General features: G+C 42.3%; 2 protein-coding genes across 2 annotated transcripts; both read right to left on the minus strand.

The window, feature by feature from the left end:
- Positions 1 to 288: 288 nt before the first annotated feature.
- On the minus strand, positions 289 to 9,253 carry LOC311138365 (monocarboxylate transporter 2-like; the record flags this gene model as incomplete). The annotated part of the gene is made up of 4 exons (XM_084173026.1): positions 289 to 602; positions 4,022 to 4,864; positions 6,477 to 6,620; positions 9,037 to 9,253. The coding sequence occupies 4 exons, from the start codon at positions 9,251 to 9,253 to the stop codon at positions 289 to 291; spliced, it is 1,518 nt and encodes a 505-aa protein (XP_084029152.1).
- Positions 9,254 to 10,556: 1,303 nt separating this feature from the next.
- LOC311138977 (kelch repeat and BTB domain-containing protein 8-like) lies at positions 10,557 to 17,642 on the minus strand. The gene is made up of 5 exons (XM_084173791.1): positions 17,593 to 17,642; positions 16,266 to 16,473; positions 15,652 to 15,958; positions 14,599 to 15,409; positions 10,557 to 14,033 (listed from the first exon to the last, which is right to left on the minus strand). The coding sequence occupies exons 1-5, from the start codon at positions 17,606 to 17,608 to the stop codon at positions 13,570 to 13,572; spliced, it is 1,806 nt and encodes a 601-aa protein (XP_084029917.1). The 5' UTR covers positions 17,609 to 17,642; the 3' UTR covers positions 10,557 to 13,569.
- Positions 17,643 to 26,402: the final 8,760 nt, after the last annotated feature.

Consider the following 26,402-nt stretch of genomic DNA (forward strand, 5'->3'; position numbering starts at 1 on the left):
CTAGCTGGGACGGCTCAGGGGAGTGGCACACCTGGCAGCTCAAATAAATAAATAAAGTTCCAGAAAGGATTACACTGCTATTTGATCTCATACAGTCAGAAGTACTTATTTCCAAACAGCCTTTGTCAGCATGGGGGAAAAACCACTAAATGGGGAAAAACAACATAAGAATAGAAACTTCAGGAGTGTCCCCCTCCAAGGTTAGTAGTAGGGGGGGGGGGCTATATACAGTATTGGGTAGGCCTATATACTGATATCAATATATGAGTGTACTTGTAAACAGTGGTATCATGCATGGCTTAGTTTAGTCTCCTCCATTTCTGGTTCGTCTCCCTGGGCGTCTTGTTGCTTCTTAGCCTTCTTCCCTGCCTCTCCTAGCTCCTCTGAGGAGGGCTCTCCCCTCTCCCTCAGCCCCAGCCCCTGCTCCTGGTCCTGGCTCTCACAACCCTCTTCCACCTCTCCCTCCTCCTGCCGCCTCTCCCGCTCCAGCATCCTGTAGTTGTAGATATTCATAACAAAGAGGAAGAGTCCTGCGAACACCATCACCGCTCCACACATGAGGTACAGGTACTTGTAGTCACCAAAGGCGTCCACCAAGGCTCCTGAAGGGGAGCAGAGGGGAGATGTTACTGAAGGTTACATAAAGTAGCTAACTTTTCCCCCCTATCAAGATGCCCACAAAATCCCCCCTGCTTATAGTATCTTCCTATCAACAGGTTGTTATGGGTTAAGGGAAGCCTTTCCCCATCGCTCTCCACAAGGTGAATCAGGAGGTGTAACATGGGTATGGTTTAGATGTGCTTTTCAAACTCTGTTCTGTAGAGTAAAAGATCCTACTGGAGACATGTAGGAAATGACATGGAGCCATTACACCTGACCTTGCTTGCCACGGCTCTCTGGGAAGGCAATTTGGGCTGCTGCACCAGAACGAATCAGGAGTGTGGCCATGTCGATTCTGAAAATGATCAAAATCTAGCCCGCTTCAGAGGAAAAGTGACAAATGTAGTTTATATCAGATTGGAGCCATAAGCTTCTTGAACCTCCCCCCTCCCACCCTCCCACCCTCCCCCCGGATCGATCTGCAGTCCTCCCCATCTCACTCAGCCTCCACAGTGTGCATCTAATCATCTGTCTGTCTGTCCGTCTGTGCATACTGTATAACAATCTACACGATCATGCATGTCAGATGTTTGTAGGAACCACTAAATTGATTAATGAAAGGGAAGATCAAATGTGACAACAGTGTACTTTCCCAAGCTATTGTATGCCCAGTTTATGGTCATTGACTAATTCATTCACAATGAATAACTTTAGAAAGTATAACTCGAGAGCTTGGAACTATAAGGTTCTATCTGCAAAAAGATGATTCTGAGATAATTGCCTTTAAAGTTCTGAACCCTCATTGGTTTCAGCAATATTTATATTTTATTCTTTCGAACTTAACAACATCAATTGGGGTATTTAGAGTACTATATAGGTAGAGAACATTAAACAGAACAAAGCTATGTCAATAACTCAATTTTGACAAAAACGCAGAAAGAAACTTACAGTCCCAAGCTCTCGAACGCTCACAGCAGAGCAACACAACATGATTTAACCACATCCCTTTTATGTATCTGATGTAACTTTCCCTTTTTTGTGCAACGAGACATGGCCTTTGATTGCTCTCTACATTTCAAAATGTTATTGAGGTGTTTATCTGTAATGGACTCATTTCCCGCAAACATCAGTTACTAATGGTCAATTACTGAGTCTGGCATTATTGAGTCGTCTGGGAGACACAATCAACACAATACTAAACAACCCACTATACATGAACACAGAGTTAGGTTGTTAAATAGAAGGGCAGTTTTCAGGTTATGTAAACCAATTAAAAGATAGGTCTTAATGAGTCAATTTTAAATGAAGCTGATGATGGGGGCATGAGTTTGTCTCTCTCTCTCTCTGTGTTTGTGCGTGGAGGTCACTTTGCCCATGGTCCAGTACAAAGCAGCAACAGGGACATGGTCTGATTAATGGCGTTCTGTCCTGTGGGTGTGTGCAGATGACCATCACCCTCATTAAGGCAGCCCTTGATTGGCTGAACAGTAATTAAGTCCATCTGGCAGAGTCACCTCTTTTTTAAATGTATTCATGGCTTCATTATGGCCCAGGTACGGGCCTCTAATGAGTGAAGTCTGAACTGAGATTCATTAAACACCGAAAGCAAAAGGCTAATTACATCAATTACCTCACTTTCTCTTAATTAGGCTGACCCCCAGGTTTGGGCGGAGGCACGGTGCGGCACGACGAGGCTGGCTGTAACGAGGAGACTTGTAAGGGGAAATGTAGAGACTCTGCTGTCTGGAGAAGAACGCTCAATGTGCAGGGAGGCGCTTATTTACCCCCATTAAATGAGCACCTCAGAACGGGGTCGGACAAAACAACCAGGAGGACTATACATTAACACCTCATTAAAACTCTGCAGAGGAGATTTTAAAAAAGAATGCCAACAAACGTGAGCCTACTTCTACCAGACAGACTACACAGACAACCAGTTGGTATGCTGAAGTTTGTATGTATTCTGACAGAGCCCGTTCTCCCTCCTTTTTCACTCCACCGTTTGTGTCAGTCTGCCATTTCAGAGACTGTGAAATAAGAGGGACTAGCTGCACTCTGAGAACATTTGTATTCAGTCAGAGAAAAACCACAGGTGATTCAAAGACTAAGCAAGTTCACTTCCATGTAAATGTGTTATTTAACAGCTTGGTCTGAGCAGAGAATGTTAGCATTGTTAGTTCTCCTCTGTGCTAAATAAGACCAAAATGAAAGTGGGCTGTAGGAGACAGAGTTTTCAAAGGGTGTGCTATCCCTAGCAATCTCAGGGAAATATGGGCGGGAAACAATACCTTTTTGATTACACACTCAAAAAAGCATGAAAGGAAAAAGGTCCTGTAAAACACTCTGCTTGCGGTATAAAAAAAGAGGACCTGTCTTGGAATAACCTTGCACAATGATTCCTGGTGTTCATTTCATCAGTAGTAAGCTATTATGGGGAAAGGCCTTTCTCCTCCTAAACCTTAGATTCTGAGAGAGATTTATGGCATCATTTTAATAGTAAAGTGTACTAGATTGTGCTCGCTAATTAGAATTTGGGGTTAAAGGTCAATGATTTGACTTACAGTATATCCATAATTCTCCATAAATGTATTATCAGCTAATCAAATGAAGTTTGCAACATCGCAATGGTCAAAGGTTTCCATTACTCCAATAACTGAAACTCTCTAAGCTTGTGTTTGCAACCAGTGGCAGTAGGTCTACTTTAGACCGAGGGGACCCAGTAAAGAGAGAAGGAGAAAATAGACGGAGAGAAAGAGTCGCAGAGAGACCTTCATTACCCTTACGGCTTCTTAGCTCCCAAAAAATTTCCATCATTTGTGTGGAGGACGAATCCTCTAGCGGGCGTGCCCTGAAAGCCGAAGCGGCCCGGCTTATTTACAGCAGTAAATAACCGTGACCAATTACTGCTTTTTCTCTGGGCAGGCCATGCGCTCCAGGCCACCCTGCTCACCGATGATAATCCAATTCTACTGGAATGTCTTACAATAATGACACCCTGGAAAGTAGTTGGGCTCCACTCCACCACCATGCAGCGCACGGCCGTGACCGAGTAGCAGAGTGAGAATGACACAACTGACTGGCGGGTTTTCTCTGCTCCAAATCCATTTTCTGTTTTATTTACCAAACTTATTCTAAAGTAGGACTTTTCCTATACTCTGACAATAAAGGTTCTCTCAAGTGCATGTGTAACACTCGGATACTGTCAGACATGTATTGAATGACAATGGAGAGGTGGTCTTGGGGGAACTGGAGGGAGAGTGTTTGTTGACTAAAGGGAAATTAGTGCTTGTCCTTTGTCAATAGGGAGTATGTTCGTCTGTTGGCTAAAGATGTCGTAGCATTAGTTGTCTATGAGCTGTATGGATGTGTACTGACTTGAGAGAGAGGGGGATTGTGGGCTGTGTGCAGTGTGAAGGCTTACCTCCAATAGGTGGTCCCAGGAGCACGGGGCAGCACTCTATGATGGTGGCCAGTCCCACTGCACTGGAGAACCGCTGAGGCCCCACCAGGTCCATGAGTGTCTCAAACAGCAGAGCACACACCATGCCAAACGCTATGCCAAAGAACACTGAGTAGGCCGCCAGCCCCCCGTACCCACTGGCCAAGGGACACAGCAGGTGGCATATACCGTTATAGATGATGGCAAAGCTGAAGAAGTACTGTATCCTGGGCCTGATCCACTTAGTGTTAGCCATCAGCCCTGTCAACGGCCTGGCAAACATGTCTACGAAGCCCATGATGGACAAGAGGAAGGCGGAGGAGTACTCGTCGAAGCCATGGCTCAGGGCGTAAGGGGTCAGGAACACTACAGGGGCAAAGAAACCAAAGAACATCACCGCGTTCCCTATGATGTAGATCAGAAAGCCCCTGTGCTTGAAGAGAGAGAGGTCCAGAAACTTGTTGAAGTTGTCCATACAGCCTTTCTCCAGCTGTGTGTTGTGTCCATTCACCTGGGCCTCAGACCGGTCGGTGGTAGGTTTCTTTGGGGTTCCGTTTGTCTGCGCAAGTTGGTCTCCAGTTGGCTTTGGACCAATGGGCCTCATGAGAGAGCCGGCAACACAGCAGTTGAGCAGTAGAGCTCCCAGGATTAAGAAACTGCCCCTCCAGCCAAATTGGTTAAACAGGAACTGGTTGATAGGTGCTAAGGTACAGAGGAAGACTGGACTTCCTGCCATGGCCAGCCCATTGGCTAACGGCCTCTTGACCTGGAAGTACTTCCCAATGATGGTGACGGATGGCTGAAGGTTAAAAGAGAGTCCAAACCCTGCGGGAAATACAAGAGAGGAGAGTAGTCACGTTCACAAGTTCCATTTTCAGAGGCTAAAACCTTGATTTAAACGCCTGGTACCGCAGGATTAAATTAAGACCAATTCTACTTTGTGCACATTAAGGTTCCATCTCATTGAACATTGCCTACTAAAATCTCATTAAGGGAAGCTGGAATAATTTCAGAAATGATTTCTCCATTTAAATGGCAATAAATTACAGGCTCCGGCTAATCCATTCACTACTACCTCCTTTCCCAAAAATCCAATTTAGAAGTATTTCAGCCTGTAAATGAGCATCTTATTCTCTAAATGAGTCTTCACTTTAAGATTAAGAGCTCCAGGTAGAGACCCCGACTGACCCATTCCATCATTCTAACATTTGCTAAATGTCTGCTGCTCACAATCCCACACTAAACAATGCCCACTGAGCTACACATCTTCCAAAGCCTTATTTTACGAAGTTCACAGATAAAAAATTGTTCTCAGTATGCATTCTTCCCGGATTGAAATTACATAATGCTAACACAGACTTCATGCAGATTTTGATTAGCTTTCATCTCCATTGTCTAAAGAGGTGGTCAACAATTATGGCTGTCTCAACTTGATTGAATTAGGAGGCTCATTCAAGTACAATGATTAGAAATTAATACTCCTTTTATTTGTTATTTGGCTCTTTGAGAGGGTACAAACGGAGAAAATCACTTCAACTTAAAAGGTAGCTGCAATTATAAGGCCTTCTGTATCTCAACTACCACCTAAACTCACAGGGTGTTTGTGGCAGCATTCAACGGACTGGTAAGATGTATGTGAGAGAGGGACGTGTGTGTTAGCCTAGCTAGCACATCTCAGCAGGCCAGGGCAGATGGGATGAAGAGAGATTAGAACACAACACAAGGCCCTATAGCCACCTCCTCCCTCTATTAATCTTCCAGGCCTGCAGGTCTGGCGCTGGCTAATGAGTCTTGCTGGGTGGAGGGTGGCGGATGGCGGACACTCCCGTGAGGGGACCAGGACGGGAGCCTACGGGAAAGAACAGGGGGCCCTGGTAGACCGTGCTCTCCGGAAACCGGAATGACACCGTCTTAATTACACCTTCGCTGTCCCCTCAGTGCTCCGGTCCAAGCCCAGAGGCTGAGAGACCCTGGGCCCAGACAGACAGACAGACTGCATGCCAGCCCAGCCAGGGAGACCAGGGCCACCCAGGGAGGATATGCACCCCCATAGGAGCACCACCAGGGCTGGTTGAGTGATGGTAGAGGGTTGATTCACACTTTACTTCACATACACAACATCCAACCAGTCCAGCCATCGTCCCAGATGTCTTTCCAGAAGAAAACTCTGAGGCCTATATCTAATATTGTGTTTTATGTATAATGAATTCACTACAGTATCATCAATAGAACCAACAATTAAATTGCTTAGGTTTTCACATTTAGAGCATATAATAAGTTTATGGATTAGGCCTACAGAAACTATTAGTATCTCTCATTAGTCAACTTCAATGCAGTTAAAAACAAATTATTTTTGTTTCTGTTGGCCCACACATATACACATCAATCACAAAACAAGCCATGTCAATCAAATGTATGGAATGAGTGGGTACCATACCTCCAATGACTCCTACGCATATGTACAAATGCGTAATGGTATTGCCAAAAGAAGCAGTTACCATAGCAACGCCACATATCACTCCACCAGCTATGACCACAGGCCGGCTTCCATAGCGATTGACCAGAATACTGCTGATAGGTCCTGCAAAGAAAAAAATGAGAGAGGAGAGATCAAAAGGGGAGAGAAAGTGTCCGTCTTAGGTTCATACAGCATTGAGATAATAGATAGGCAGTTGACATCGGACCGATAGATCCCTGCCGAAACCTAACCCTTGATCTTAACGTTACCCCTAATGCACTGCTGGTGTAATATCCACACATAGTAACTTATGTCGGGCGTGAAGAGATAGCTGATGTTCTAAATAGTTACCTTACCTACATAAGCAAAGTAGGCCAGTGCCTCATTTGTATTTCTCCTGATAATGTTCCCACAAAAAAACCTAGTGTGAGTGATCAATCATTAAATAGCCTTCGATATTCTGTCTCTCTTTATCCTTCATTCATAACCCTGCCACAGAGAACATGTAGAACAGTCCTTTAGCATCACACAACCTAACACCCACTTCTGTTCCCTGCTAAAACCAGATGATTTAAATAGTCACTAAATCATTCCCCACAATTCATTTAACAAAAAAAGATGAGGGTGCATCAATCAAAAAAATATGTAGGCTGACACGAATATTGAAAACTCAACATGCTGCCTTTCTAGTCAGTGCTGGAATGACACTGCAAGGCGGGTGATAATAGAAAATTCATAGTAAACAATAAGAAGATTACAGTTTGGCATACAGTTGAATCCATTGTCCAAAATTGATTACATGCATTAAAAAACACATTGTAAATCGTTCTTGTTTATCTACATGGATCAGGATTTATGCACATCAAAAGGACGAGCTAAAGGTGAAAAAACTAATCATTTCACTGGTCCATTAGACATTATGACAATGACCTTGGTGTTATACTTAATGTAAAAGCAGCTGTACACTGCACAGGTTCAAAGAATAACTAGCATCCTCATTTTATTTCTGTTTTGTTTTTTAATCAAATCCACTTATGATCACCTCCAGAGGTACACTCTTTCTCCATATCTAGTCTTTTTGATTTTTTTATCATTGTAAAATGCAATGTTTAGTCATTGCAGCATAACATTATTTTTTTTACTACAGCTGAATCTGTAGATAAAAAGATACACTTGCATATTTACCTATCTACAAGATACAGAAGATATCTCTGGATTAGCTATTACATAAAAAAATGTCATCCTAGCAGTGCCCTTAACCATTGCTTGAACAGATTCATCCAGCCTAGCAAACCCTGTGTGGATATAGAGACTAGGGGTACGTATAGATCCCATCCTCCTAGTGCCTGTGTCATTTTTGGGGTGGCATCATCACAATTTCCTCACCCATTATAACTTTATCACTCTGGCTCCCTAAGTCATTGGTCCCATAGGGACTTGTTGTGAGACCCAAATGTGCTGACGGATGATATATTCCCCGTCTTGTTTCCACTGTGTGACATTGCAAAAGCCCAGTCAAGGACAATATGATAAAGACATGTGCCTCTGCCACTGTGCGTGGGAATATTTCACAGGATTCTCTATGCTGGTGACTGCAGGTGAGTCAGGCGCCCTGTCGTCTTTTAACCTTGCAGATCCTGATGGATTTACCTCAAACTTCAATTGCATCATTCCATTATAATATTCTCAGTGTCATCTAATGAGTCATTCAAGGTGCATTATAAAACATCCTTACACTTGAGTCACAGACTGACAATTATGAATATACTGTACAAATGCTCATGCAAACAGAGCAAGGGCAAACAAAATAAATAACATTTGCAACTGACAGTCCAGACATTTGTGACCTGATTCACTCAATGATGGCCAACTGAACGTGCCCCAGGGTGAATCCCCTGCCGCCGCACAGCCCCACTGATAAAGAGTGGGTTTGTTTAAACATCCAAATTCGTGTCAGGTGCAACCTATTTCTACCCCTTCCATATGAAGCCTAACAATAGGCAGCAAGATGCAGCCACTGGTTTACGAGTTAGTTTAATTCAATATATTATATTTAAAGGTTTCCAGGATGAAAGAGGTTGCTGTCAAAGCTGATTAGAGTAAAGTAAGAGGCAGCAAGCTGCTTATTCTATCAACATGATCAAGTCAGTTAGGTTACTTACAATTGCTTGTCTTTCATCTTAAATAGCCTACTACAGTATTTTCTTCAACTAGTAAACTTACTAAATAAACTACAAACAGATGTTATTATCCCCGAATAATAAATATCATTGTAGAGGAGACAACTTCACAAAGACTTTACTTTTTAGGCTTTCATAGTCATTTGAACACAGTAGTACTCACTATTCTTGATTAGTTACAGCTACTACAATGAGTCCTCACATGGAAGATACAGGCCTACATTTTGGGGATGAAAGAAAACAAGCAACTGCAACGCTCCATACAAGCCATGCATCCCTTAATACATCATCTGTGCATTGTGGTCATAATTGACTCAATGCTGACTCAGAGCTGCTTGGCTACATGCATGTCTACTCACCACCGGCATACATGGCTGCCAGCATGATGGAAGAAATCCATGCTATCTGGCTGTAGGAGGCACCGAAGATCAGCTGTATGTCTTTGAAGAAGACAGTGAGGGCTTTGGGGAAGGCATATGAGAAGCCGATAGAGATAAAGGCCCCAAACACCACGGCCCAGCCCCAGCCCCCGTCCGGAGGAGTGTCCCCCAGAATAGATGCTGGTGCAGGGGACATGTTTCTGTCGATAGAGGGGAGGATGATGATGATCAAATTGTTTCATGAAAGCAAACCAAATCTTGAATGTACCTTTTTTTTTTTTAAAGCAGATGAATCATCACAGAGAGCAGTCAATCAAATCACTTTATTTACCCAAACCAATTCTTTGACCCAGGTTGTCAGGACTGTGTAATATTTTTTTGACATTAAATAAGACCTAAATACGAGTTAATCAAGAAATGTCCTCTGTAGTGGACACCCGGGTGCCAGCAAATGTTTTTAATCTACTGTACCCATTGACTGTAACGTACATCTTTTCATATTTACGTCCTAATGACCACTACAAAGTCCAATTTTGCACTTACAATAAAATATAAATAATATTTTTTCACTTTTTTTGGTACCATGTTGTTGTTTTTTACCCCCAACATTTGACTTTTTTTTTCGGATCTCAGGAGGATATGGAAGTTGCATTAGACTACCTGACGATGAGACGCACACAGAAGCACGTAAACGAACGAGGGCAGTTTAGTTTAGGTTTTTGCTTATGAAGTTGCATCACCTCTCTCCGGATCCAATAAAGTCAATTCTTACAATTCTAAGAATGTATTTGTATAAGAAGTAGCCTAATGATGATTTGTGCTACCCTCAACAAATTCAGACTCAAATTTCGTTTGTACACGTGGATATCCGACTTGGAATACATACACACAACAGAAAGTTGAAGCGGGTCAAAATATTATACGTTAGGTGCGAGACAAAAAATAAAACGATCTTACCTTGACGACGAATAGCCCAGAACTTAAACTCCCAGTTCACCCACAAAAGTTTCTGAAACATATCGATTTTATTTTTCAGACGCCCCTATTGGTTCATTGAATTAGAACCGTGACTGTGTTATGCTCCCAAAAGTCTAGGAATTAGCATTTTAGGCTCCTAGGTAATCAATTCTGGCTGGTTTATCTTTTAGCCAAACACAAATCTATTTCTGATTGTCCTATCTTTCACTAAAAAGGTCACAAGAATGTCGCTACTCAGTGATGTCAACTAGGTATATTTGTTACCAAAGTTGCAACCTTGTAACTAACTAGTGATGGGTATCATGTCTCATAACATGTTACATGAATGTGATCTAGGTTAGCCTACTTTTAAAAATAGCTAGCTAGATATATATATATACATACATACACATACATATATATACACATATGTATACACACATATACATAAACACACACACACACAGTATAAGCTACAAGGGGAATAAAAGGTTAGCAAATATTCATCCAGCACCAAATAATATGGCATAAAAAAAAGTCACTATGGTTTCACTTGTCATTTTATTCTCAAATTATGTGCAATGTGAATTTCACAGTTGAGCTCAACCACCACTATTCCCCAAACTACACACACAAACCAGCAAACAAAAAGAAAAGCAGTAAGATTCCACTGCTAGTAGCCATCCATGGAGGATGCATACATACAGGACTTGAATGAGCTTGGGCATGGCCACACAAGGCCAACTATAGCTTTTGCACAGAAAGCACATTGATTGGCTGATTCGTTGTACGCTTTGAGTATTTCACAAGACTGGTGTGTTGGAGATATGAATGTAACGTTGGAGTTACAGACCTGCTTATTGCAAAGTTTTGGTAAAGAAAAAGTACTGAGAATATTATCTTTATGTGCAGATATTCATCTTGTGTGGGATACAGAACAGAATCACTCTATAACTAAATATAGAAAATGGAAAAACAGCCATTGAAAATAACAAAATAAGTCTATTTTTCAAGTTAAAAAATAAAAAAAAAGTTGTAAAAAATTGTGCAAGTACAGCAAACGTATGTTACACATGAAACAATACATTTTTAAATACAGTACTGTGTATCAATAGAAATCCTGAGTTGTCCATTCCTGGTTCCCATGCGACTGAGTTTTTAGGCATTTGGGGAAACTCTTTTCTCCTTCCTCACCCATGGAGGGCACTGCTCTGGCCAGATCAAACCAGCGCCAAATGATGTGCAGTATTTTTCTTTACAAAAGTTTTTAATGTCCACAGCTCCAAACATAGAATGTTTTCATACTACTCTCCATTTCAAATTCTGTGAAGACAGAACTGCATTTCCCAAGATTGCTTTGTTGTTGATGATATATTTTGGGGAAATGCTTAAAATATGAGATCAAATAAATGATCATATGTAGTGCAAAGATGACACAGGAACCTGCATATGAGGAAATTGATGTCATTGAATTTGTTGCAGTTCCATAGGGAACATCTCTCAATTGCTGTTACTTATTCAATATATACAATATTATCAAAAAAGCAGCACCAATAGTTAGTTTTTCTCCATGTCATAGCATACAGATGGATTCATGTATAAAAGAAGAACACTGTGGTAGTGCTCTGTCCAGGAGGGTGCTGCTTGGTCAAGTTTGCAGTGACGGACCGTTGAAGAGTGATTCAGTGCAATGATGAGTAATATTTTAGAGACACTGCCTCGCCAGGCTAAACACACAGGACTACTATCTGATGCCCCCACCCACCCATAGGCACAATGACATCCCCCTTGGGATCTCCTCCTCAGACTACTACTGTACAGCAGCCAGCCACACAGGCAAATATTGAGACATTTCAACTAGCAAAGTACCCAAATTAAGCTTGAAAACAATAGTTAATGCACTTCCACTAGGGTAAACCTAAATGTAGGGCTGTGACAATACCAGCGTCGCAATATTTTTTCAGCGGCAAAAATTAAAACACGAAGCAGACAACCCTATTTCGCCCTTTAAAAACCTGCTGTATGTAGAATATTGTGCTATAGCTTGGAAAATAAATAAAGGTGACTCTGGATAACAACATAATGATGTTTGTTTGTTTCCAACATTAGGACTGTAATCCTAAAATAGTTATATCCACTTCATGTTTTGTTTCCTTGCCACGATATTAACGAGTATCGGGATACTGGTATCGTCCCAGCCCTACCTAATTGTAGCAAACTTTCCTTAGTTATTACTACTTGAAACTTGATAAACTTTTCAGATTAACCAAAACAAGTTCTTAAATGCATTTTGACATTTAAGAGGTAGGTTAATCCAAACACTTTTTTAAATCAGATTGTAATCAATACCACACTTTGGCCAAATCAATGCATCAGCCTGAACCATGTCCCTTCATTCCTTATCTGGCTTCTGTTAAGTTGCTATCAAAGCAAACTGTTGCCTGGTTCGAAATGTCGCACTTATCTTGGCCAGCCACACATCTTGTTTCTCCAATGTGGAGAGTGAATAGTCTAACTTCTCTTAAATTGTATTGGCATGTGAAACTCAATGCAACAAAATGGATGCCAGCTCTGAGTGGGAAGCTGTGTAAGTCCATTGCATTAATCTACTAATTAAAAAATTATAAATCCAACTGCAACGAAGCCAAATAGCACATTGGTTGACACAATTTAGGCCTTCTCTTGAAAGCAAAGTATGCGTTTCATGAAATAGCATCATACCGATCACACATGGCAATAATACTAAATTGATCTAAATCACTAGCACACTTCATACACAACTAATAAACACTTCCACAAAGACGAGCTTGCTGTAGGGAGCAATGAGCATTCAAATCAATACAAAAGTCAGACAAAAAACCCTCAAGCTGAGCTAACCTACCAATGAGCAACACCGCTCATCTTACCCGTATGAATATACTTACACATATATATATATATAATTTTCGCTTTATGCTGACGTATCATTTCCATAACTAGAGGGTACTTCATATTCTGATCCATCAACTGCATGTCAATCAATTGTAAAAATTCTAACCTATATATGCCTTTAAGATAAAATTGAACAAAATGGCTCAACAACAAGCAAACATGATAATTGCACTTATAATTCACTGGACTGTAAAACAAGCATCAGTGTGGGTATTTGGTGCTGAGTGGAAGAAAAAAACATAAATACTGCAATCTTTTAAAAGCACCCCTATTTGATCACGTTAAACCTTATATTTTAACGCTTTAAGACTAAACTCTTGACTGCCCAACACAGGACAGCATCAGGCACAAGGCAAGCAGGACCTCACGCTCCCTCCTCCCGGAGGGGTTCAACCCAATAAATGTTTGTCACGTACACTGGATAGGTCCAGTGAAATGTGATGTTTTACAGGGTCAGCCATAGCAGTACAGCGCCCCTGGCGCAAATTAGGGTTAAGTGCCTTGCTCAAGGACACAGAGAGATGTTTCACCTTGTCAGCTCGGGTATTTGAACTAGCAAACTTTCGGTTACTGGCCCAATGCTCTAACTGCTTGGCTACCTGCCACCCGTTCCCCATGGCCCTCTCAGAGCACTTTCTGAAGACATTGTGGGTACAGTTTGGCCACCACACACTCAAAATGGCGGCCCAGGTCCCAGAGGCGGTCAGGCGTCTCGTAGACTTTGGTCCACGCGTCCGCCTTGTCGTCGTACTGGTAGAGGGAGTTCTTCCTGCTGGTACGGAACACGTGTTCCTCCACCATGACCTGCGTGGCTCGGACAAACAGGTGCAGCTTGCCCTGGAGGAGCAGGGCCTTGATGTAGGGGCTGGTGGCCTGGTCGAAGGGAAGGTCCTTCTTGCGGGCCCAGGTGTTCTGCTCGATGTCGTAGACCTCCATGGTGAAGGTGCGCTGGTGGTTCCTGCAGATGCCAGCGATGTAGTAGATGCAGTTCTTGTGTAAGGCAACCAGACCCTGGCTCCGGGGGACACTCATGGGGGACAAGTGGCCCCAGTAGTCCTTGCGAGGGTCGAAACAGAAGAAGTATTCATCTGTTAAACAGAGAAAAGAAGCACCAGTGTTAAGACACATTTTGAAAAAGAAATGAAGTGTAGCTTTCAAATACACTTTATTTAGTCTCCTACACCTGCCAGCAGCATACCACCTTGCATCCCACTGCTGGCTTACCTCTGAAGCTAAGCAGGGTTGGTCCTGGTTGGGAGACCAGATGCTGCTGGAAGTGGTGTTGGAGGGCCAGTAGGAGGCACTGATTGGGAACATTGCTCTGTGTTGGGTGCTGTCTTAAAGATGGGACGTTAAACGGGTGTCCTGACTCTCTGTGGTCACTAAAGATCCCATGCCACTTATTGTAAGAGTAGGGATGTTAACCCCGGTTGCCTGGCTAAATTCCCAATCTGGCCCTCATACCATCATGGACACCTAATCATCCCCAGCTTCCAATTGGCTCATTCATCTCCCCTGTCACTATTCCCCAGGTATTGGCTGTAAATGAGAACGTGTTCTCAATTAACTTACTTGGAAAAATAAAACACCTCTCCTGTATCTTTTTCCCACTGCATTTCAAGGTTGCATAGTCGCTCCACTATCCCGACTCACCTTGGAGGATGTAGATGCGGTCTCTGTACTCCACAGCGCTGTGGAACTCCATGGCTACAGGCATGGGGCTGACGGCGGTCCAGCAGTTATCCCTGGCATCGTAGCACTCCACTGACCTCAGTGCATTCCTTCCGTCCCCTTCGTACACACGGCCCCCCAGGGCGTACAGCTTCCCACAGCAGTGGACCAGCCTGCAGCCGATCCGGGCCCGCAGCATGGGCGAACGCGCCAGCCAACGGTTCCCTGCATGCTCGTACTGCCAGAAGTCGCTCTCCGCCCGGTGGTCGATGGACACCTCGCTGTTGCTAGGGCGGTAGCCCCCGGCGATGAAGATGTCGTTCTCTGATGACACCAGGATGCCCACCTCCCGCAGGTCATTGGGGGGCTTGCAGAGCTTGAACAACCTCCCAGCAGCAGTGTCCAAGCAAGGCACGGTTTGCTTCTTCCCTGAGTGTTTGTGTGCTGCGTCAAAGCAGATGACCATCTCGGAGGCGGTCATGCCCAGGCGCTGAGAGCAGCCGTTGAGACGTGCCTTGGCTTCGGCAGGTTCTCTAGACAGGGAGAGGGCGCAGGCGAAGGGGGCCGGGATGCGGCTGAGAAAAGAATCATCCAGGAGGGGCAGTCGGATGCATTGAGAGAACACCTCAGCAAGGTGGGCCTCCCTGCGAGGGCTGTCGTGCTCCAGCCAGCGCACGATGCTCTCATACACATGCTCTTCCTTCTCCACGTTCAGGTCATCGTTGTTCAGGATGCTCACCAGCTGCTCCTTGGTGAGCTGGAGGAACTCCTGCTCCCTTGCCACACACAGGAACTGCAACACAGCACAACACGCATGTCACATTTCATCTGTCACAGCATGCTCAACTAACAGATGCAGACCTGGGAAACTTATCTAAATCTTATTTACTGTGTCATCTACCCCAATGTGTTCTCACATTACTGTAGTTATAAGGCCATATTAACAACAGTTCCATACATTAATCCTTCCCAAAAGGTGAGCAAAGTGAAGCATAACAGTGGAACAGAACAGCTTGTTCTTAGAATAAAACCAACCTTCTTGCGTATGTAGTCCTGGGAGCGCTCCCTCAGCAACTGGTGGCCATAGGCGTCTGCAAACATGTAGACCCCGGTGCAGTTCTGGGGGTCCAGGCGGCTGATCATGAACTGGGCACACTGGTCCTGCAGGGCTGGGATCTGGAAGATGCTGGCTGCCGTGAACAGGGCCTGGACATTGGACTCGGAGAGCATGACTCTGGACGTGTAGGCATAGTCCAGGACCAGGTGCATGGACTCAGACTCAACCCCGACGAGCCGCACCTCCCTCTGGCTGCTCTCTGTAAGGCCACTGGTGAACATGGACCTGGTAGGAAGAAGAGGAAATACAACTGAAAGTGCATAAATCTTGAATGGTGTTGCAGCATATTCTGGTCCCAGATCTGTTTGTGCTCTTGCCTACTCCATTGCTGTCATTGACATGACAATAAGTGGCAGAGTTGGCATGATGGCGCAAACAGACTGGCACTCGGGCTAGTTGCGGCATTTGTTATCATATAAAAGTTTGACCCTTCAAAAACTCAGCATAGCTAATACATTTCCCTCAACTCTAAGTGATATCCCAAATGTAAAGGACTAGAAGCAAGCAAACGCCTCACACATATCTGACCTACCTAAAGTAAGGGCTGATTGCTGCAAGGACATTTCGGTGACACGAAAATCTTTTGCCATGGTCCACCTCAACGACAATGTCTGTGAGCTGTGCTTCATCATACAAGGCTTTGAGCTGCTGGAGGATGTTACAGGCATGAACGGCATCAACCCCACTGTAGGTCGTGTTTGCAGGAGTGCCATTCTGTACTTGTAACAGCTTGCCTACGTCTATGGAACAAACATAAGAGACAACATGCCTTTTTAAAATTATGGATTAAACAACAGTTACATAGGAGAGAGACAAACAAAATACTACAGATTTTGAAATTATGTTGGTACTAAATATTACTTAACGTTAGTGGCATCATTAGCTAGATATATGCAGCACAACAATTGAATAAAGTGTACTTTACACAGCGTGGAGAGCAAATACTCTAGTTACAACACGTGGAGATTAGTAATGTGAATCTATTGCTGAACTAAAATTACTTTTCGACACTTGAGATTTCTTGTTTGTAGTGCTAACGCGTTACCAGTGTACCATGGAAATCACCCACCCAGTTCAACTTGTGTGCTCGACTTAACTTATTGACAGAACAAAGACCCGTCCAAAACAACGAGGCTTTCACAACAAGCTAGCTAGCTCTGCGGATTAGAAACTCAGTTGGATAGCACCAAAGCAAGCCTTCCGCGGCATTATTAGCCGGCTAAAGTAGCTAGTTAGCAATCTTTTAACAACTTAACGTTAAACCTGTCAAAGCGGTCACTAAAACCAACTAACGGCTAGTCATTAATCTAATTTGATCGTCAAGTATATCGTGCTCATGATGTTGACATGGAGCTAGCTACCTATCCAAGTAAACTGGCCAACCACGGTTAATCCTTCGTCAGGATGAGACGTGGGTACGTTAAAATACTCTAGCTAGTTAGCCGGACATATCTACTTTCCTGCTGGCTAGCTATAGTATCGGTAGATATTAGCTAGTCAACTAGCTAACTACACACTTTCTTGACAGCTATTAATAAAAGCTAAGATAGCCACGAAAAGGTTTACTGTGTTAGCCACGACTATCATTTGCATACAAAGACATGCAATTGTTTACAGCCATCTATCTGATCGAGTTAGCTAACGTTGTAGCAATGCTAACTAGTTAGCACACATTTTAAAGAAGCCATTCACTTACAGCTTCACTTGTAGCTAAAACGAAGCGAAATAATCGTCATTGTCTATTACTTTTGTCAGAGTGTAATCTCGGTTTTTATATATCCTTCAGTATGAATTATGGAACTTTAAAATGCGTTAAATAAGTTTGAATCGTCAACACAAACAATCAAGAAAACGCTAACCTCCACTGGCAGCCATTCTCCCCAAGTCTTTCTCAAACTGGTCTACGAGCTCAAAGCGGTCATGGTTAGAATGGATACAGCTTTTGTTAGATTTGACTTTCCGTACTAGCAGGTTCGGAGAATCAACGTAGCAGGGTAGGATATTAAGGTTAAGGCTATGGAAAAGCTTAGCTAAAATGCTAAACATTTCAACTTTTGACGTTAATTTGACAAAAGCTGGATCCCTTCTAGCCATGACCGTCTCAAAGCAGACCGTGAAACATCACTACTGTGAGCCCCGGAAACAGGCGACAGCCAATCGCAAGAGAAAGAAGAGCCAATTAAATTATTTTGGGTAAAGAGACAGCAAAATAAAATATCAAAGCAATCTCAAAAAATTATGATCAATTGATTGTCTAATTTTGACATAGCCCACAAGGTTCCACAAATAGGTAAATGTGAAAAAACTTGTACTAATTGATTGTCTAAGTGAAACACTTTTTCTCCAATCAATGGCTAGATTATTGCATTGTATTTTCAGACATTTTGAAACATTAAATATATACTCAAAAACACAGGAAAAGGGAAAAGCTATTTGCTGTTCATCTACATGTTCTTTTCACATTAAAATTATAATTTATATAAATATAATAAATACACCATAGAGATATATATGCCCAGAGCATTTTATTTAGGAGAGAGAACGTTTTTGTAATGTTACCCAGATATTTGAGTGTCCAGTTTTCCATTAATTAGGGGAACATTCTATGTTTGTTAGCAAAAAACATTAGCGTTAGGAGAGCATTCCCTAAATGTCAAACAGAATTTACCCAGAACGTGGTTGCCATGTTCTCAGATTATCCAATATTAATGTTCTTGACACACATGGGAATGTTGCAAGCACATTCCTGTGTCCAGTTTTCCGAGGGTTAGGAGAATATTCCATCAATGTCCCACCAAACATACACAGAACATGTTGCCATGTTCTCAGAATATAAGATATTAATGTTCTAAACACGTTTCATTGGAACATTGCAAGAACATTCCTGTGTCCAGTTCTCTGAGGGTTAGGAAAATATTCCATTAATGTCCCACCAAACATACACAGAACATGGTTGCCATGTTCTCAGAATATAAGATGAGAAATGTTCTACACACGTTTCATGGGAACGTTGCAGTAACATTTCTGTGTGTCAGAACGTCACCTGATTGTCCTAAAGAAACGTTCTCAACAACAACAAGAATGTTTTCATTACACACCACGCCTTGTTACTGTTTCCGAGCACATCAAGGCCCGATTGGTGAACCACTGATCCATTTACGGCGCTTTCTCTGTTGGCAAGGTTATGAACACGCACGCACACACACACACATATTTGACACACTTTGACTACAAGAAGACGATGGAGAGATGCTCAACTATTTAGAATCAATAAATACTGATAATTTATGAGAGGTAGTGGACATGTGGTCACAATTTGTGTTCAAGGGGTAATCCTACAGATTCCCATCTTTCAATGAGAAACCAATTTTAATTAGATCAGTTAGGGGTGTTGTAACTGTTGCTAAATAATTACATTAACATACAGTGGGGAAAAAAGTATTTAGTCAGCCACCAATTGTGCAAGTTCTCCCACTTAAAAAGATGAGAGAGGCCTGTAATTTTCATCATAGGTACACGTCAACTATGACAGACAAAATGAGAAAAAAAAATCCAGAAAATCACATTGTAGGATTTTTAATGAATTTATTTGCTAATTATGGTGGAAAATAAGTATTTGGTCAATAACAAAAGTTTCTCAATACTTTGTTATATACCCTTTGTTGGCAATGACACAGGTCAAACGTTTTCTGTAAGTCTTCACAAGGTTTTCACACACTGTTGCTGGTATTTTGGCCCATTCCTCCATGCAGATCTCCTCTAGAGCAGTGATGTTTTGGGGCTGTCGCTGGGCGACACAGACTTTCAACTCCCTCCAAAGATTTTCTATGGGGTTGAAATCTGGAGACTGGCTAGGCCACTCCAGGACCTTGAAATGCTTCTTACGAAGCCACTCCTTCGTTGCCCGGGTGGTGTGTTTGGGATCATTGTCATGCTGAAAGACCCAGCCACGTTTCATCTTCAATGCCCTTGCTGATGGAAGGAGGTTTTCACTCAAAATCTCACGATACATGGCCCCATTCATTCTTTCCTTTACACGGACCAGTCGTCCTGGTCCCTTTGCAGAAAAACAGCCCCAAAGCATGATGTTTCCACCCCCATGCTTCACAGTAGGTATGGTGTTCTTTGGATGCAACTCAGCATTCGTTGTCCTCCAAACACGACGAGTTGAGTTTTTACCAAAAAGTTCTATTTTGGTTTCATCTGACCATATGACATTCTCCCAATCCTCTTCTGGATCATCCAAATGCACTCTAGCAAACTTCAGACGGGCCTGGACATGTACTGGCTTAAGCAGGGGGACACGTCTGGCACTGCAGGATTTGAGTCCCTGGCGGCGTAGTGTGTTACTGATGGTAGGCTTTGTTACTTTGGTCCCAGCTCTCTGCAGGTCATTCACTAGGTCCCCCCGTGTGGTTCTGGGATTTTTGCTCACCGTTCTTGTGATCATTTTGACCCCACGGGGTGAGATCTTGCGTGGAGCCCCAGATCGAGGGAGATTATCAGTGGTCTTGTATGTCTTCCATTTCCTAATAATTGCTCCCACAGTTGATTTCTTCAAACCAAGCTGCTTACCTATTGCAGATTCAGTCTTCCCAGCCTGGTGCAGGTCTACAATTTTGTTTCTGGTGTCCTTTGACAGCTCTTTGGTCTTGGCCATAGTGGAGTTTGGAGTGTGACTGTTTGAGGTTGTGGACAGGTGTCTTTTATACTGATAACAAGTTCAAACAGGTGCCATTAATACAGGTAACGAGTGGAGGACAGAGGAGCCTCTTAAAGAAGAAGTTACAGGTCTGTGAGAGCCAGAAATCTTGCTTGTTTGTAGGTGACCAAATACTTATTTTCCACCATAATTTGCAAATAAATTCATTAAAAAGCCAACTCAATTTATCTGTCATAGTTGACGTGTACCTATGGTAAAAATTACAGGCCTCTCTAATCTTTTTAAGTGGGAGAACTTGCACAATTGGTGGCTGACTAAATACTTTTTCCCCCTCTGTATATTGCTAAGAATGTGAGAGTAGTGTCTCCCCTAGCAGGTCTTGAACCCAGGCCACCAGCACCAATGACGAACGCCCTAACCACGGTCCCAATAAGGGATACCCCTAAGGGCCCATACTCAACTGGCGGACTGCGGTCCGGATCTGGACCCAGAACGGGGTCAATAGTACAAATGGTGTCCCGACTACAATTTTTTAAAATTTAAATAAAACATTTGAGTCGGTCAAGCTTCGACCCTTTTGTATCATATAAAAATGAGCTGAATTCCAGGAAATACGCTTTAAAACAGTAAAACATACAGTGGGGAGAACAAGTATTTGATACACTGCCGATTTTGCAGGTTTTCCTACTTACAAAGCATGTAGAGGTCTGTCATTTTCATAGGTACACTTCAACTGTGAGAGACGGAATCTAAAACAAAAATCCAGAAAATCACATTGTATGATTTTTAAGTAATTCATTTGCATTGTATTGCATGACATAAGTATTTGATCACCTACCAACCAGTAAGAATTCCGGCTCTCACAGACCTGTTAGTTTTTCTTTAAGAAGCCCTCCTGTTCTCCACTCATTACCTGTATTAACTGCACCTGTTTGAACTCGTTACCTGTATAAAAGACACCTGTCCACACACTCAATCAAACAGACTCCAACCTCTCCACAATGGCCAAGACCAGAGAGCTGTGTAAGGACATCAGGGATAAAATTGTAGACCTGCACAAGGCTGGGATGGGCTACAGGACAACAGGCAAGCAGCTTGGTGAGAAGGCAACAACTGTTGGCGCAATTATTAGAAAATGGAAGAAGTTCAAGGTGACGGTCAATCACCCTCGGTCTGGGGCTCCATGCAAGATCTCACCTCGTGGGGCATCAATGATCATGAGGAAGGTGAGGGATCAGCCCAGAATTACACGGCAGGACCTGGTCAATGACCTGAAGAGAGCTGGGACCACAGTCTCAAAGAAAAGCATTAGTAACACACTACGCCGTCATGGATTAAAATCCTGCAGCGCATGCAAGGTCCCCCTGCTCAAGCCAGCGCATGTCCAGGCCCGTCTGAAGTTTGCCAATGACCATCTGGATGATCCAGAGGAGGAATGGGAGAAGGTCATGTGGTCTGATGAGACAAAAATAGAGCTTTTTGGTCTACACTCCACTCGCCGTGTTTGGAGGAAGAAGAAGGATGAGTACAACCCCAAGAACCCCATCCCAACCATGAAGCATGGAGGTGGAAACATCATTCTTTGGGGATGCTTTTCTGCAAAGGGGACAGGACGACTCACCGTATTGAGGGGAGGATGGATGGGGCCATGTATCGCGAGATCTTGGCCAACAATCTCCTTCCCTCAGTAAGAGCATTGAAGATGGGTCGTGGCTGGGTCTTCCAGCATGACAACGACCCGAAACACACAGCCAGGGCAACTAAGGAGTGGCTCCGTAAGAAGCATCTCAAGGTCCTGGAGTGGCCTAGCCAGTCTCCAGACCTGAACCCAATAGAAAATCTTTGGAGGGAGCTGAAAGTCCGTATTGCCCAGCGACAGCCCCGAAACCTGAAGGATCTGGAGAAGGTCTGTATGGAGGAGTGGGCCAAAATCCCTGCTGCAGTGTGTGCAAACCTGGTCAAGACCTACAGGAAACGTTCGATCTCTGTAATTGCAAACAAAGGTTTCTGTACCAAATATTAAGTTCTGCTTTTCTGATGTATCAAATACTTATGTCATGCAATAAAATGCAAATGAATTACTTAAAAATCATACAATGTGATTTTCTGGATTTTTGTTTTAGATTCCGTCTCTCACAGTTGAAGTGTACCTATGAAAATTACAGACCTCTACAAGCTTTGTAAGTAGGAAAACCTGCAAAATCAGCAGTGTATCAGATACTTGTTCTCCCCACTGTATATATCTGCAGAATGCAAAATGTGTAGAGTTGCGGGAAATTAACTTTAAAGCTTCTAAATGTTCAAGAGAGGGGTGAACAGTTTGGGGTCGCATGGGTTGCGAGGTACCCTGTACCCCCGCACATTGACTCGGTACTGGTACCCCCTGTATATAGCCTCGTTATTGTTATTTTATTGTGTAACTTAAAATAATAAATAAAGTATTTAGTAAATATTTTCTTAACTCTCATTTTCTTAAAACTGCATTGTTGGTTAAGGGCTTGTAAGTAAGCATTTCCCGGTAAGTTGTATTCAGCGCATGTGACAAATAAGACTTGATTTGATTTGATTTGAGGTGGGCGTTTGTTACTATGCCGATAAATGACAATATCTATCCGGACCTTTGCCACCTAGGAAATTGGTGTGACCGGACCTTCTCAAATAGTACTTGAGTACCCCTGCCCTAGGGCATGCATGTGCTTATTGGGCCAGCATAGTTAGGCCCTGACCGTAAGCAAACCCTAACCCCTTCTCCCTAGACACTTGATCTGAAACAACTGGATAAGTGTAAGCAATAGGGTGAATGCAAATCTCAGCTCTGTTAAAAATACACTCAAGAAAAACTATTTTATTGATCATAGTGATTCAGGACTGGAGTAACATTAAAACAGGGTTATATGCCCCACCAACGTTAGACAACTATATAAAAAGCCCTAAAATTGCTGAAATAAGTCAATCAAATCAACGATGAGAGAACAGTTAGATTAACTGATAACTGACACAGACATATTATTATTATTATTATTATATTATTATTATTATGATTATATTATTATTATTACATGGTGGCGTAACAAGAAGATCAGAATGCCGTGAACTAAGAGATTTTGAGGTAAAATCCCAAGTGAGGACATTTTGAATAATAATTACTGTATAAATGAACATGCACAATGTAATCATATATGTTAAAGTATGTCAAATATGTAAATTGGAAACACTGTATGTTAAAAGCATTGTGTGAGTGTGATGTCCCTAATCTTGCCAACAAACAAAGAGCTGTGAATGGATCAGTGGTTCACCAATCAGAGTCTTGATGTGCTCGGCCACAGTAACAAGGGGTGATGTGTAATGATGAAACACTCTGATTAGGCTACTTTCCTCCAGTGTGGATGCTCGCCCACATTTTATAGTTAGCAGAGGTGGGTAGAAAATCTGATTGTAATTTCCTCAAGTAAAAGTAAAAGTAGACCTCCTAAGAAACTACTCAAGTAAGAGAAAAGGATCCAGTCAGAAAACTACTTAAGTACTAGTTACAAATTTAGTTTGGGAATTTTATTTTACACCTTATGTCAAACTGTGACAGCAAACAAAAAGTACAACAAATTATTGCAATTGATTTGACATTCATTGATTAATTTAGCCTGCCAGCACCATCTTGCAGATGTCCTCCAGCACAGGTAGTTTCCAATGAAGACTGACATCAAACAAAGTCTGTAGGTTGTACAGTTTCAATTAAAGTCTTATTCAAAGTTGACTTAATATCTATTAATGTGCTCAATTTCATAAAAAGGTAAATGGTACTCGAATTTTACAATTTAAATAGCATTAATGACAATGAATTTTACAAGTACATGTGATGGTGAATGCATACTAAAAAGATTTACATCAAGTGTGATGGTTCATTTTTTACTCAGAATGAAATATCAAGGAGGATCAGTCAAACAACAATCAATATCTATATGTCACTATCAATCATGTTAATAGTATGCAAATCAGACACATTTCAGCATGGAATTAAACGTCAAGGTAGGTATTCAGTTAAAAATCATGTGAGTAATAGATAATCAAACAATGCAGATATCAATTGCCATAGTCAACTCAATCATCTTTTTCCTGCCAAGGTAGGATTTACCGGTCATGTCTAGATGGAATACAGCTTTTGTCAAATTGACGTCAAAAGTAAATTATTTGTTTAGCATTTTAGCTAACCCTAACCCTTTTCCTAACCTCAACCTACTCCTCCTAACCTGCTACGTCAATTCTCCTAACCTGCTGCATAAGTTCTCCTAACCTGCTACGAAATAACAATTTTGACAAAAGCTGTATCCCTTCTAGACAAAACCGGATTTAACCTCCACCCTCCTTCTCTTCCAAACCTCTCCTTTCCACCTTGAAGGGAATTTTGTTTTCTTTGCTGGCCCATTCTCCTTCCCCTTGGTCATGCCACTACAAGCTTTAAATAAAAATACACACACACATTTTTTTATTTTTTTTATAGTATATGGTGTACAAAAAGCTTACTGAGATAATACACCGACTGTATGGCAGATGTGCTTATGACATTTAGACACACACAGAGTGAGAGAGAGCAATAGAGTGAGAGGATGCTGCGCTGGACTGACCCGTTGATCTAGCTAGCTAACGTTAGCTAGCTACATAGTTGACACTGCAGCTAGTTAGCTAAGGAACATATAAAAATGTACTGGGGAGGGGTTTGCTTTGGGGAGGGCTGTGTTTTTGTTATTGGGCACAGGGGATGGTAGTGCGTTTTTACCCTGGTTTACATTAGCTCTTTTGCAGGTTTTACTATATAATTTCTTCCATCCTAGCCAAATTTCCTCATCTGCTTGCATGCGCCTCCCCTATATCAAGGTGTTTTGGCACTTCCCTTATGCACTACGCTTTTTCGTGTGCTAACTGTTACTATACCACAGGTCAAACTAGTCTACCTTTAACTTTCTATCCTGCCCTCTATCCACCATTAATAGTGGAAATAGTGGTAGGTGGATTGTTTGTCCAGATCTGCAATAGGCTAACTAGCAATCATACCACACATAAAATAATTTTAAGATGCATCAAATTTCAGTATGAATCCACAAGAACAAATAGGAATAGCTAAAATGCAGCAGAGAGGCGAGGTGCTTCATTGCACATGAAAGAACAGTGAAGACATGAGACAATCGGCTCAAAAAGCTCTCCTATTGATCTTGTTTAGGGATAATACAATTATCCTACCTAGACTATAGTAGCCTACAACACCACAATACAACAAATACTTATATTATTGTTTTCAAGTGAGTACAAAATTATTCTCTAGGCTGCAGTGAAAATGTAATCTGAATAGCGATGCAAAAGCCCTGTGATTTGAATGTTTCATTCCATTTGGATCATTTGGATCCATTGGTCTACTCTCGACAGTTTATAAGGTCTAGAATGGCACAGTAGCAGGCCTGTCTGGCTGTATTTTTACTTCTGATACTGAGCTGCGCCGTCTGTTGCAGATCATCATTCTCCCAAGTCGTCCTATAATAATGTCGCCACAAACTGTATGCTCCCGGCAGGCCCAGTTATTCAGAAAAGCTTAACGCAAACTCTGCCTCCAATCCAAGTGGCTATTTCTCTCGCACCTATAACCTAATGCTTCAATATATCAAAAATATTTATAATTTAACTTTTCAAATGTATGACCTTTTATGTGTGGCATAAACACAACCAGTCAACATTTTTATCTAATTGGGCTACGTCCAAAATATAATTATTGCATCCTCAAAATGGCTTGACATTAACCAGGTTTCCATCCAACATTTTTATGCGAGGAGAGTACATGTCGGATAAAAAATGTCACGACATCATGGGAAAGCTTGCAGTTTATTAAGCTACAGATTAAATATGTTATGATGAACTTCACAGGGTGTTGAAAGTGCACGGTGATGCACTTGATGCTCCTTTCAATAAATATCAAGGGTTTTATTCTGGTGAAATGATGATCGATGCTTGGCTGCTGTTTGA

The sequence above is a fragment of the Coregonus lavaretus genome, assembly GCF_964263955.1.
Source record: "Coregonus lavaretus genome assembly, chromosome: 12".
Classification (NCBI taxonomy): domain Eukaryota; kingdom Metazoa; phylum Chordata; class Actinopteri; order Salmoniformes; family Salmonidae; genus Coregonus; species Coregonus lavaretus.

Excerpts from the sequence above, each read along its gene's own strand:
- LOC311138977 (XM_084173791.1), bottom strand. Across the intron at positions 15,959-16,265 it reads GCAATCAGCCCTTACTTTAG|GTCCATGTTCACCAGTGGCC; the intron begins GTAGGTCAGATA and ends TCTTCCTACCAG. Across the intron at positions 15,410-15,651 it reads AGGACTACATACGCAAGAAG|TTCCTGTGTGTGGCAAGGGA; the intron begins GTTGGTTTTATT and ends GCTGTGTTGCAG.